General features: G+C 39.5%; 1 protein-coding gene across 1 annotated transcript in view; it reads right to left on the bottom strand.

Annotated features, from left to right (window-relative positions):
* The window catches only part of Pask (PAS kinase), a 352,511-nt gene that overhangs the window by 79,146 nt on the left and 260,577 nt on the right, over window positions 1-12,788 (bottom strand). Inside the window, exon 16 of the mRNA XM_070104515.1 lies at window positions 5,115-5,273. Within this exon, the coding sequence (XP_069960616.1) occupies window positions 5,115-5,273 (159 nt within the window). The remainder of the gene's footprint in view (window positions 1-5,114; window positions 5,274-12,788) is intronic.

Here is a 12,788-nt window from a genome sequence, read left to right as displayed (position 1 = left end):
ATTGGCAGAAAGGTGGGCTAGTGCTAGTGCAATGAGTAGTGGGGGGGGGGGTGAAGAGGGTTCGACGAGTTTTAAAAATGCAGTATTACAATGTGGGGCAGAAGTTTGTGGTTATAGGAGGGAGGGGGCAGAAGGAAAGAGGAGTGATTGGTGGAATGATGAAGTAAAGGGTGTGATAAAAGAGAAAAAGTTAGCTTATGAGAGGTTTTTACAAAGCAGAAGTGTTATAAGAAGAGCAGAGTATATGGAGAGTAAAAGAAAGGTGAAGAGAGTGGTGAGAGAGTGCAAAAGGAGAGCAGATGATAGAGTGGGAGAGGCACTGTCACGAAATTTTAATGAAAATAAGAAAAATTTTTGGAGTTAAACAAGTTAAGAAAGCCTAGGGAACGCATGGATTTGTCAGTTAAGAACAGAGTAGGGGAGTTAGTAGATGGGGAGAGGGAGGTATTAGGTAGATGGAGAGAATATTTTGAGGAACTTTTAAATGTTGAGGAAGAAAGGGAGGTGGTAATTTCATGCACTGGCCAGGGAGGTATACCATCTTTTAGGAGTGAAGAAGAGCAGAATGTAAGTGTGGGGGAGGTACGTGAGGCATTACGTAGAATGAAAGGGGGTAAAGCACCTGGAACTGATGGGATCATGACAGAAATATTAAAAGCAGGGGGGGATATAGTGTTGGAGTGGTTGGTACTTTTGTTTAATAAATGTATGAGAGGGGAAGGTACCTAGGGATTGGCAGAGAGCATGTATAGTCCCATTATATAAAGGGAAGGGGGACAAAAGAGATTGTAAAAATTATAGAGGAATAAGTTTATTGAGTATACCAGGAAAAGTGTACGGTAGGGTTATTATTGAAAGAATTAGAGGTAAGACAGAATGTAGGATTGCGGATGAGCAAGGAGGTTTCAGAGTGGGTAGGGGATGTGTAGATCAAGTGTTTACATTGAAGCATATATGTGAACAGTATTTAGATAAAGGTAGGGAAGTTTTTATTGCATTTATGGATTTATAAAAGGCATATGATAGTGGATAGGGGAGCAATGTGGCAGATGTTGCAAGTATATGGAATAGGTGGTAAATTACTAAATGCTGTAGAGTTTTTATGAGGATAGTGAGGCTCAGGTTAGGGTGTGTAGAAGAGAGGGAGACTACTTCCCGGTAAAAGTGTAATGTCACCATGATTGTTTAATATATTTATAGATGGGGTTGTAAAAGAAGTAAATGCTAGGGTGTTTGGGAGAGGGGTGGGATTAAATTATGGGGAATCAAATTCAAAATGGGAATTGACACAGTTACTTTTTGCTGATGATACTGTGCTTATGGGAGATTCTAAATAAAAATTGCAAAGGTTAGTGGAGGAGTTTGGGAGTGTGTGTAAAGGTAGTGTTAAAAGTAAACATAGAAAAGAGTAAGGTGATTTTTTTTTTTTTTTTTATCACACTGGCCGATTCCCACCAAGGCAGGGTGGCCCGAAAAAGAAAAACTTTCACTATCATTCGCTCCATCACTGTCTTGCCAGAAGGGTGCTTTACACTACAGTTTTTAAACTGCAACATTAACACCCCTCCTTCAGAGTGCAGGCACTGTACTTCCCATCTCCAGGACTCAAGTCCGGCCTGCCGGTTTCCCTGAACCCCTTCATAAATGTTACTTTGCTCACACTCCAACAGCACGTCAAGTATTAAAAACCATTTGTCTCCATTCACTCCTATCAAACACGCTCACGCATGCCTGCTGGAAGTCCAAGCCCCTCACACACAAAACCTCCTTTACCCCCTCCCTCCAACCTTTCCTAGGCCGACCCCTACCCCGCCTTCCTTCCACTACAGACTGATACACTCTTGAAGTCACTCTGTTTCGCTCCATTCTCTCTACATGTCCGAACCACCTCAACAACCCTTCCTCAGCCCTCTGGACAACAGTTTTGGTAATCCCGCACCTCCTCCTAACTTCCAAACTACGAATTCTCTGCATTATATTCACACCACACATTGCCTTCAGACATGACATCTCCACTGCCTCCAGCCTTCTCCTCGCTGCAACATTCATCACCCATGCTTCACACCCATATAAGAGCGTTGGTAAAACTATACACTCATACATTCCCCTCTTTGCCTCCAAGGACAAAGTTCTTTGTCTCCACAGACTCCTAAGTGCACCACTCACCCTTTTCCCCTCATCAATTCTATGATTCACCTCATCTTTCATAGACCCATCCGCTGACACGTTCACTCCCAAATATCTGAATACATTCACCTCCTCCATACTCTCTCCCTCTGATCTGATATCCAGTCTTTCATCACCTAATCTTTTTGTTATCCTCATAACCTTACTCTTTCCTGTATTCACTTTTAAGGTGATGAGGGTATCAAATGATTTAGTTAAAGAAAAATTGGATATCAAATTGGGGAGGAGTATGGAAGAAGTGAATGTTTTCAGATACTTCGGAGTTGACGTGTCGACGGATGGATTTATGAAGGATGAGGATAATCATAGAATTGATGAGGGAAAAAAGGTGAGTGGTGCATTGAGGTATATGTGGAGTCAAAAAACGTTATCTATGGAGGCAAAGAAGACAATGTATGAAAGTATAGTAGTACCAACACTCTTATACGGATGTGAAGCTTGGGAGGTAAATGCAGCAGCGAGGAGACGGTTGGAGGCAGTGAAGATGTCCTGTCTAAGGGCAATGTGTGGTGTAAATATTATGCAGAAAATTCGGAGTGTGGAAATTATGAAAAGGTGTGGAGGTAATAAAGTATTAGTCAGAGGGCAGAACAGGGGTTGTTGAGATGGTTTGGTCATTTAGAGAGAATGGATCAAAGTAGAATGACATGGAAAGCATATAAATCTATAGGGGAAGGAAGGTGGGGTAGGGGTCGTCCTCGAAAGGGTTGGAGAGAGGGGGTAAAGGAGGTTTTGTGGGCAAGGGGCTTGGACTTCCAGCAAGCGTGCGTGAGCGTGTTAGATAGGAGTGAATGGAGACGAATGGTACTTGGGACCTGACGATCTGTTGGAGTGTGAGCAGAGTAATATTTAGTGAAGGGATTGGCAGTTTGGAGGGATATGTTGTGTATCTTTATATGTGTATGCTTCTAGACTGTTGTATTCTGAGCACCTCTGCAAAAACAGTGATAATGTGTGAGTGTGGTGAAAGTGTTGAATGATGATGAAAGTATTTTCTTTTTGGGGATTTTCTTTCTTTTTTGGGTCACCCTGCCTCGGTGGGAGACGGCCGACTTGTTGAAAAAAAAAAAAAAAAAAAAAAAAAAAAAAAAAAAAAAAAAAAAAAAAAAAAAAAATTCAGGGAAACCGGTTATTTTCATATAGTCGGACTTGAGTCCTGGAAATGGGAAGTACAATGCCTGCACTTTAAAGGAGGGGTTTGGGATATTGGCAGTTTGGAGGGATATGTTGTGTATCTTTATACGTATATGCTTCTAAACTGTTGTATTCTGAGCACCTCTGCAAAAACAGTGATAATGTGCGAGTGTGGTGAAAGTGTTGAATGATGATGAAAGTATTTTCTTTTTGGGGATTTTCTTTCTTTTTTGGGTCACCCTGCCTCGGTGGGAGACGGCCGACTTGTTGAAAAAAAAAAAAAAATGTATATATATATATACACATACATATATTTGCATGTACATGCAAGTGTAGTGTGACCTAAGTGTAAGTAGAAGTAGCAAGATATACCTGGCATCCCGTGTTTTTTTTTTTAACACATTGGTCATCTCCCATTGAGGCAGGGTTACCCAAAAAGAAATACTTTCATCATCATTCAACACTTTCACCTCACTCATACATAATCACTGTCTTTGCAGAGGCACTTAGATACAACAGTTTAGAAGTCCCTCCAAACTGCCAATATCCCAAACCCCTCCTTTAAAGTGCAGGCACTGTACTTCTCACCTTCAGTACTCAAGTCCAGCTAATGGGTTTCCCTGAATCCCTTCACAAAAATATTACCCTGCTCATGCTCCAATAGCTCATCAGGTCCCAAAAACCATTCGTCTCCATTCACTCCTATCTAACATGCTCACACATGCCTGCTGCATGTCCAAGCCCCTTGCACACAAAAACCTCTCTTACCCCCTCTTTCTATCCTCTCCTAGGACAACCCCTACCCCTCCTCCCGTCCACTACAGGTTTATACACCCTTCAAGTCATCTGATATACTATCATTAAATTTTTTTCTTCCACAAAGGCGGTTTCCCACCAAATCAGGACACAAAAAAAAAAAAAAAAAAAAAAAAAAAAAAAAAAAAAAAAAAATATTCAACAGCTACTTTGTCAGAGGCACACAGTTACCATAATTCAATGACCATCCAAACTGATAAAACCAGACACCCTTCCTTCAGAGTGCAGGCACTCTACTTCCAACCTTTAGAACTCAAGCCTGTCCAACCAGATTCCTTGAATCCCTTTATAAAGGCTACTTTGCTCACACTCCAACAGAACATCAAAGCCCTAAAACCACCTGTCTTTACTTACTCCTATCTAATACAGCTATCACTTACAATGTTATTAGCACCCTCCCTAGAACAACCTCTCTCTCTCTCTCCTTCCTTCCATCCCAGATTTACAAACTCTTTAGGCTATCCATCTGCTCCAACTTCACTAAACGTCCAGACCAAACGTTGCTCTCAAACATGAAATCTCTATAGCCTCTGGCCTCTTCCTCACTGTAACAGTGAATGCTTATGCAGTCACTGTTACAAATAAGCTCTTCTCTCTACAGATGCCTCAACACTCCACCTAACTTTTTATTTCCATCCATTCTATGGCTCACCTAATGTTTCACCGTCTTACTCTGCATAAAAACTTGACTGCTTTTATTAACCAAGTGCCTATTCCTTATATTTGCAACATGTACATATGAGTCTGAAGCAAAGCTTCAATAATTCCACTCAGTCTTCATTTCTTCACTTTTATGAATATCAGATCTACAAGTGGAAATCTTCCTTTCATATATATATACTCCAGTGATTTCAGAAAAACTCAAATATCAGAAAGTGGCCAAGAAAAAAAAAAAAAAACTCAAATAGAAAGAATTCACAGTAGGAACACAGCATCAAGAGAAATAACAATTTGCCAAGTACTATTCTTGTACATACACTGGAGGAAGTATCACGGTTGCCCCTTCTGGAATGGTTGAGAGAATACTCTGCCCCTGAGCTGCCATCAGTGCTCGTCTGAGTGTTCTCATCATCTGATGATGAATCAGAGTCTGCATCCAGATCAATAACCTCCTTCTGTGCTTGGGCTTTGATAGCCTGTAAGTTAAGAGTAAGAATCAATTTAATACAGGTCAGCCATCACTAATCTGGCACTAATTTGGGTTAGCATAATCTCAAATTTCCAGGGTTGCTACACTAACCTGCCACTACTGTTTGGTGGGGCTACTTGCTGCACAAGTCATTCTAATTTCTTTCTCTCCATTTATTGCTATAACCTGCTCACTTTTAGCCCTAGCCATGGTTGCAACGAATAAAAGAAATGCTTCTCATTGTGTAAAGCATATACACCGTAAATTTGGGCTTACATATGAGAGAATAGGTCTGTGTGGTAAGTGTGCACTACATAAAAAAATCCTGCAACATGCAGTGCATAATGAGAAAAAACTGCGACCGTGTTTTTGGTGTAAAACAGAGACTATGAGGTGTATTTTCGTATGGTTTTTATGGATGCATTCTCCTATTTTTTTTGGTCTCATCTGACAGAATGGAAGATGTGATTTTGATTGGTTTCACGATGGAAAGTACCTTGAAACTGAGCTCAAAGTAGTGGAAATGTTCGATTTTTACCGATGTCCTGTCTAAGGGCAATGTGTGGTGTAAATATTATGCAGAAAATTCGAAGTGTGGAAATTAGGAGGTGTGGAGTTAATAAAAGTATTAGTCAGAAGGCTGAAGAGGGGTTGTTGAGGTGGTTTGATCATTTACAGAGAATGGATCAAAGTAGAATGACATGGAAAGCGTATAAATCTGTGGGGGAAGGAAAGCGGGGTAGGGGTCGTCCTCAAAAAGGTTGGAGGGAGGGGGCAAAGGAGGTTTTGTGGGCGAGGGGCTTGGACTTCCAGGAAGCGTGCGTGAGCGTGTTAGATAGGAGTGAATGGAGACGAATGGTATTTGGGACCTGACGATCTGTTGGAGTGTGAGCAGGGTAATATTTAGTGAAGGGATTCAGGGAAACCGGTTATTTTTATATAGCCGGACTTGAGTCCTGGAAATGGGAAGTACAATGCCTGCACTCTAAAGGAGGGGTTCGGGATATTAGCAGTTTGGAGGGATATGTTGTTTATCTTTATAGGTATATGCTTCTAAGCTGTTGTGTTCTGAGCACCTCTGCTAAAACAGTGATTACGTGTGAGTGAGGTGAAAGTGTTGAATGATGATGAAAGTATTTTCTTTTTGGGGATTTTCTTTCTTTTTTTGGGTCACCCTGCCTCGGTGGGAGACGGCCGACTTGTTAAAAAAAAAAAAAGAATAGGTTGACATTATTTATATAATTATTACAATAATCCATTAGTCTGCATAACAGTAAATCTTCTATTTTTTGTGTGAATAAAAATTAAAAACGGAAAGCAAGCATAATATGAGAGGTACCTGGAGACGTAACTAATGAACAGAGAAAATGTTATTTTAGTGCCAGGAATGTTTGCACTGCTTATTCTCGACCCTATTTTGAAACTGGCATCTCTTGAAATTTGTGTGAAATTGGCCAAATTACCAATTTCTAAATGCTTTACTGGATAGTTGAAATAGGTAAATGGGTGGTTTGTTGTACTCAGTCGACAGACTAGAAGGAATACTAGTGAAATAACTACGAGTTTGGGAGACTGGAGTAGGTCAAAAATAGGGCGTAAAGTAGGCAAAGTTGCTGATGCGCAAATATCGCCGTTGGGTTAAGTGTATTCTAGCCTAAACACTCTGTAATCTGGCAAAATCTCTAATCCAGCACTCTATAGGTCCCAATGATCCTAGATTAGTGATGGTCAACCTGTATTTACATAAACTGATATATTATTAACAAAATATAAATAATGTAATTCTTCCTCTCCAACAGATACTCAATGAGTTTTAACCTCTAACCAAGTCCTTAAGACTGTCTAAATGTTGGTAACCAATTCTCAATAATATTTTAGCTATATTATACTTAAAATGTACATATTATTTTGTGGTTAATTAGTTGTCTTCAAATACCTTAAAAAATTATAATGTTTACATTACAAATATTGGATTGAGAAATATGTTGTGTACTATCCTGATGTGTACCTATATGGTTATTTCTGAATTATACTACAGGTCCGTCATCACAAATCCGGCACTCAGACATCCGGTTCCATCAGTTATTCGGCACTAATTTCGGCTAGCATAATTTCAAATTTCCAGGGTAGCCACACCAACCTGATAGTAATGTTTGGTGGCACTACTTGCTGCATAAATCATTCCAATTTCTTTTTCTTCATTTAATGTTAAAAGCTGCTTACTTTTAGCCCTAGCTATGGTTCCAGCGAATAAAAGAAATGATTCTCGTTGTGTAAAGCACCTACACAGTACATTGTCCATTAAAGATAAGATGGGTTTGAAGCCATTGTCGGTTGCCATGAGCTCAGTCTCATAATGTAAGGGAATATGCTTTATTATTACCCTAATATCAACACTATGGCTTATTTGCCTACCACAATTGATCTAATATGACATAATAAACAATATAAATAACAAACACATATTAAATACTTGATGGAGGTATGAAGAGGATATGGGATACAAATATACCATTCTCCTATCACTGTCTTGGTGGCTTATATTAGAGAAAACGGAGTATAGCACATGGCTAACTGTGATATACACTCGTACTGCAACATAAAACTGAAACAAAAAAGCTATTATCTCTATATAAATTATCACACATAGCAGCATATTTGTAGGGAACCTAGGATAACCTAAAAAAGTCAAAGTGGCTTATTTCTAGTACCTGGCTTGAGCTAGCCATATATGACTTTTGGTAAATATTCAATTCCCAGCCAGGGTAGAAACATTGGGCATGTTTCTTTACACCTGTTGTCTATGTTCACCCATCAGTAAATGGGTACCTGGGTGTTAGTGGACTGGTGTGGGTCACGCCTCCTGCGTGAATCACTGACTGTTATATCACTGACCGTTACTGCTGACCTAGTATGATTTGAAGACCACTCACCCCTCGAGGCACTCAGCAAATCAGTTCAACTAGAAACGTTAGAGAGTGGACAAGTCAGGCCTGGCACTCCCATATATTTCTTCCAATGTACTAGAACATCGAACTTAAGTGTTTATTACCCAGTCCACGTTTCGAACCCCCACACGACAGCCATATATGATTTTTGGTAAATATTTTTTTTTCTCAGTTTGTTGGGCTATCTTACTGAAACTTGGGCAACGTATGATGGAAAGATGCTTCTTAACGTACACCAAAAACGAAAAAATGGACGATAAATAAGGTAGTTCACTTCTAGGCCATTAGCTACCCCTTTGTGGTACATTTTTGTGTGTTTTTTATAGAATGGAAGATATATTGCAGAAATAGATATGATTTTGATTGATTTCACGACGAAAAGTGCCTTGAAATTGAGCTCTAAGCAGCGGAAATGTTCGATTTTTGCCAATGTTCAATGAACTTTCTTGTGTAAGTCGAGTTGGTTAATTTTATTAAGTGTATTCTAACTTAATCACTCTGTAATCCGACACACTACAGGTCCAAATGATGCCGGATTTGCGATGGCGGACCTGTAATTAAAAAAAAATTCATGTGAGCAGACATAATATATGCATAATAATACAAAGTTTCATTGTGTTATAATACACTAACTACCCAATAATAAACCATATGTGCGCTATCATTTTACATATACTGTGATACCACAGAAATAAACTAGAAATACTGTAACAATAATAGTTCGTGCTACATTTCAACAGTTTTATAAAATCCAGATAATAAGTAAACCCTTGATTTAACAGACCCCTATATACTGGATTTAAGATGCAAATCATAAAATATTTGGCCTAAGGCTTATTCAACAGATTAAGTCTGCTACATCAGACATTTGTGTGCTGGTGGCAGCTTGTCTAGTAAGCTCCCATCCAGTGGACCCAGTCCACTGCATCAGGCATTTGTCTGGTATTGCTCAGAGTGGCCCTGTCTAGGATCTGTCTTGTTTTCATTGTTCCCTTGATCACTGGCTATGCTGCCCCAGTAAATTATCCATGTGCACTCGTATGTAGTCATCATCTGGTCTTCTATTTTCTCTGGATGTACAGAATTTTTTGCCATTTATTAGTATACTACAAACAGTATTATTAACAATGACTTGCAGTCACTGAATTAAAAAAATCTGTGTTTGGCAGACAAATCAGATATGCAAATTGGGTTTGTGGAATGCATCAGGAATTACCAATGGTATATGATATTTTTTTTAAATCTGTTGAATGTTGCAGTGCTAAATGCATACAATTTGTCCCAGGTGAAAACAGGACAAATTCAAACTGATCAATTTCCATTGACCTGTTACAAAACAGATAAGAGAAAAATACCAGGTGAAGGCTCAGCCAACATCTTGCCACCATGGTAGTAGAAGTAATAAATTTTGACTAAAGCTTGGTGCACACTTCCCTGATACTACTACTGTTACAGAGAACAAGGAAGAGGTACAGAAATGATGTTATGTATGTTAGCACAAACAGAAGCCAAGCTAGTGAAAAAGATAACAAAATAAATATTTTTTTTTTTTCAACAAGTCAGTCGTCTCCCACAGAGGCAGGGTGACCCAAAAAAGAAAGAAAATCCCCAAAAAGAAAATACTTTCATCATCATTCAACACTTTCACCACACTCACACATTATCAATGCTTTTGCAGAGGTGCACAGAATACAAAAGCTTAGAAGCATATACGTATAAAGATACACAACATATCCCTCCAAACTGCCAATATCCCAAACCCCTCCTTTAAAGTGCAGGCATTGTACTTCCCATTTCCAGGACTCAAGTCCGACTATATGAACATAACCCGTTTCCCTGAATCCCTTCACTAAATATTACCCTGCTCACACTCCAACAGATCGTCAGGTCCCAAGTATCATTCGCCTCCATTCACTCCTATCTAACACGCTCATGCACGCTTGCTGGTAGTCCAAGCCCCTAGCCCACAGAACCTACTTTACCCCCTCTTTCCAACCCTTTCGAGGACGACCCCTACCCCTCCTTCGTTCCCCTATAGATTTATATGCTTTCCATGTCATTCTACTTTGATCCATTCTCTCTAAATGACCAAACCACCTCAACAGCCCCTCTTCTGCCCTCTGACTAATGCTTTTATTAACTCCACACCTTCTCCTAATTTCCACACTCCGAATTTTCTGCATAATATTTACACCACACATTGCTCTTAGACAGGACATCTCCACTGCCTCCAACCGTCTCCTCGCTGCTGCATTTACCACCCAAGCTTCACATCCATATAAGAGTGTTGGTACTACTATACTTTCATACATTCCCTTCTTTGCCTCCATAGATAACATTTTTTGACTCCACATATACCTCAACGCACCACTCACCTTTTTTCCCTCATCAATTCTATGATTAACCTCATCCTTCATAAACCCATCCGCCGACACGTCAACTCCCAAGTATCTGAAAACATTCACTTCTTCCATACTCCTCCTCCCCAATTTGATATCCAATTTTTCTTTATCTAAATCATTTGATACCCTCATCACCTTACTCTTTTCTATGTTCACTTTCAACTTTCTACCTTTACACACATTCTCAAACTCATCCATTAACCTTTGCAATTTTTCTTTAGAATCTCCCATAGGCACAGTATAATCAGCAAAAAGTAACTGTGTCAATTCCCATTTTAAATTTGATTCCAAATAATTTAATCCCACCCCTCTCCCGAACACCCTAGCAATTACTTCTTTTACAACCCCATCTATAAATATATTAAACAACCATGGTGACATTACACATCCCTGTCTAAGACCTACTTTTACCGGGAAGTATTCTCCCTCTCTTCTACACACCCTAACCTGAGCCTCACTATCCTCATAAAAGCTCTTTACAGCATTTGGTAACTTACTACCTATTCCATATACTTGCAACATCTGCCACATTGCTCCTCTATCCACTCTATCATATGCTTTTTCTAAATCCATAAATGCAATAAAAACTTCCCTACCTTTATCTAAATACTGTTCACATATATACTTCAATGTAAACACTTGATCTACACATCCCCTACCCACTCTGAAGCCTCCTTGCTCATCCGCAATTCTACATTCTGTCTTACCTCTAATTCTTTCAATTATAACCCTACCGTATACTTTTCCTGGTATACTCAGTAAACTTATTCCTCTATAATTTTTACAATCTCTTTTGTCCCCTTTCCCTTTATATAAAGGGACTATACATGCTCTCTGCCAATCCCTAGGTACCTTCCCCTCTTTCATACATTTATTAAACAAAAGTACCAACCACTCCAACACTATATCCCCCCCTGCTTTTAACATTTCTGTCATGTTCCTATCAGTTCCAGCTGCTTTACCCCCTTTCATTCTACGTAATGCCTCACGTACCTCCACCACACTTACATTCTGCTCTTCTTCACTCCTAAAAGATGGTATACCTCCCTGGCCAGTGCATGAAATTACCGCCTCCGTTGCTTCCTTAACATTTAAAAGTTCCTGAAAATATTCTCGCCATCTATCTAATACCTTCCTCTCCCCATCTACTAACTCCCCTACTCTGTTTTTAACAGACAAATCCATACTTTCCCTAGGCTTTCTTAACTTGTTTAACTCACTCCAAAATTTTTTCTTATTTTCATTAAAATTTCTTGACAGTGCCTCTCCCACTCTTTCATCTGCTCTCCTTTTGCACTCTCTCACCACTCTCTTCACCTTTCTTTTACTCTCCATATACTCTGCTCTTCTTATAACACTTCTGCTTTGTAAAAACCTCTCGTAAGCTACCTTTTTCTCTTTTATCACACCCTTTACTTCATCATTCCACCAATCACTCCTCTTTCCTCCTGCCCCCACCCTCCTATAACCACAAACTTCTGCCCCACATTCTAATACTGCATTTTTAAAACTATTCCAACCCTCTTCAACCCCCTCACTACTCATCTTTGCACTAGCCCACCTTTCTGTCAATAGTCGCTTATATCTCACCCGAACTTCCTCCTCCCTTAGTTTATACACTTTCACCTCCCTCTTACTTGCTGTTGCCACCTTCCTCTTTTCCCATCTACCTCTTACTCTAACTGTAGCTACAACTAAATAATGATCCGATATATCAGTTGCCCCTCTATAAACATGTACATCCTGGAGCCTACCCATCAACCTTTTATCCACCAATACATAATCTAACAAACTACTTTCATTATGTGCTACATCGTACCTTGTATATTTATTTATCCTCTTTTTCATAAAATATGTATTACTTATTACCAAATTTCTTTCTACACATAGCTCAATTAAAGGCTCCCCATTTACATTTACCCCTGGCACCCCAAATTTACCTACTACTCCCTCTATAACATTTTTACCCACTTTAGCATTGAAATCCCCAACCACCATTACTCTCACACTTGATTCAAAACTCCCCATGCATTCACTCAACATTTCCCAGAATCTCTCTCTCTCTCCTCTACACTTCTCTCTTCTCCAGGTGCATACACGCTTACTATAACCCACTTTTCACATCCAATCTTTATTTTACTCCACATAATCCTTGAATTTATACATTTGTAT

The sequence above is a fragment of the Cherax quadricarinatus genome, chromosome 5, assembly GCF_038502225.1.
Source record: "Cherax quadricarinatus isolate ZL_2023a chromosome 5, ASM3850222v1, whole genome shotgun sequence".
In the NCBI taxonomy this organism is placed as follows: Eukaryota; Metazoa; Arthropoda; class Malacostraca; order Decapoda; family Parastacidae; genus Cherax; species Cherax quadricarinatus.
This window is presented reverse-complemented; position numbering and strand designations above follow the sequence as displayed.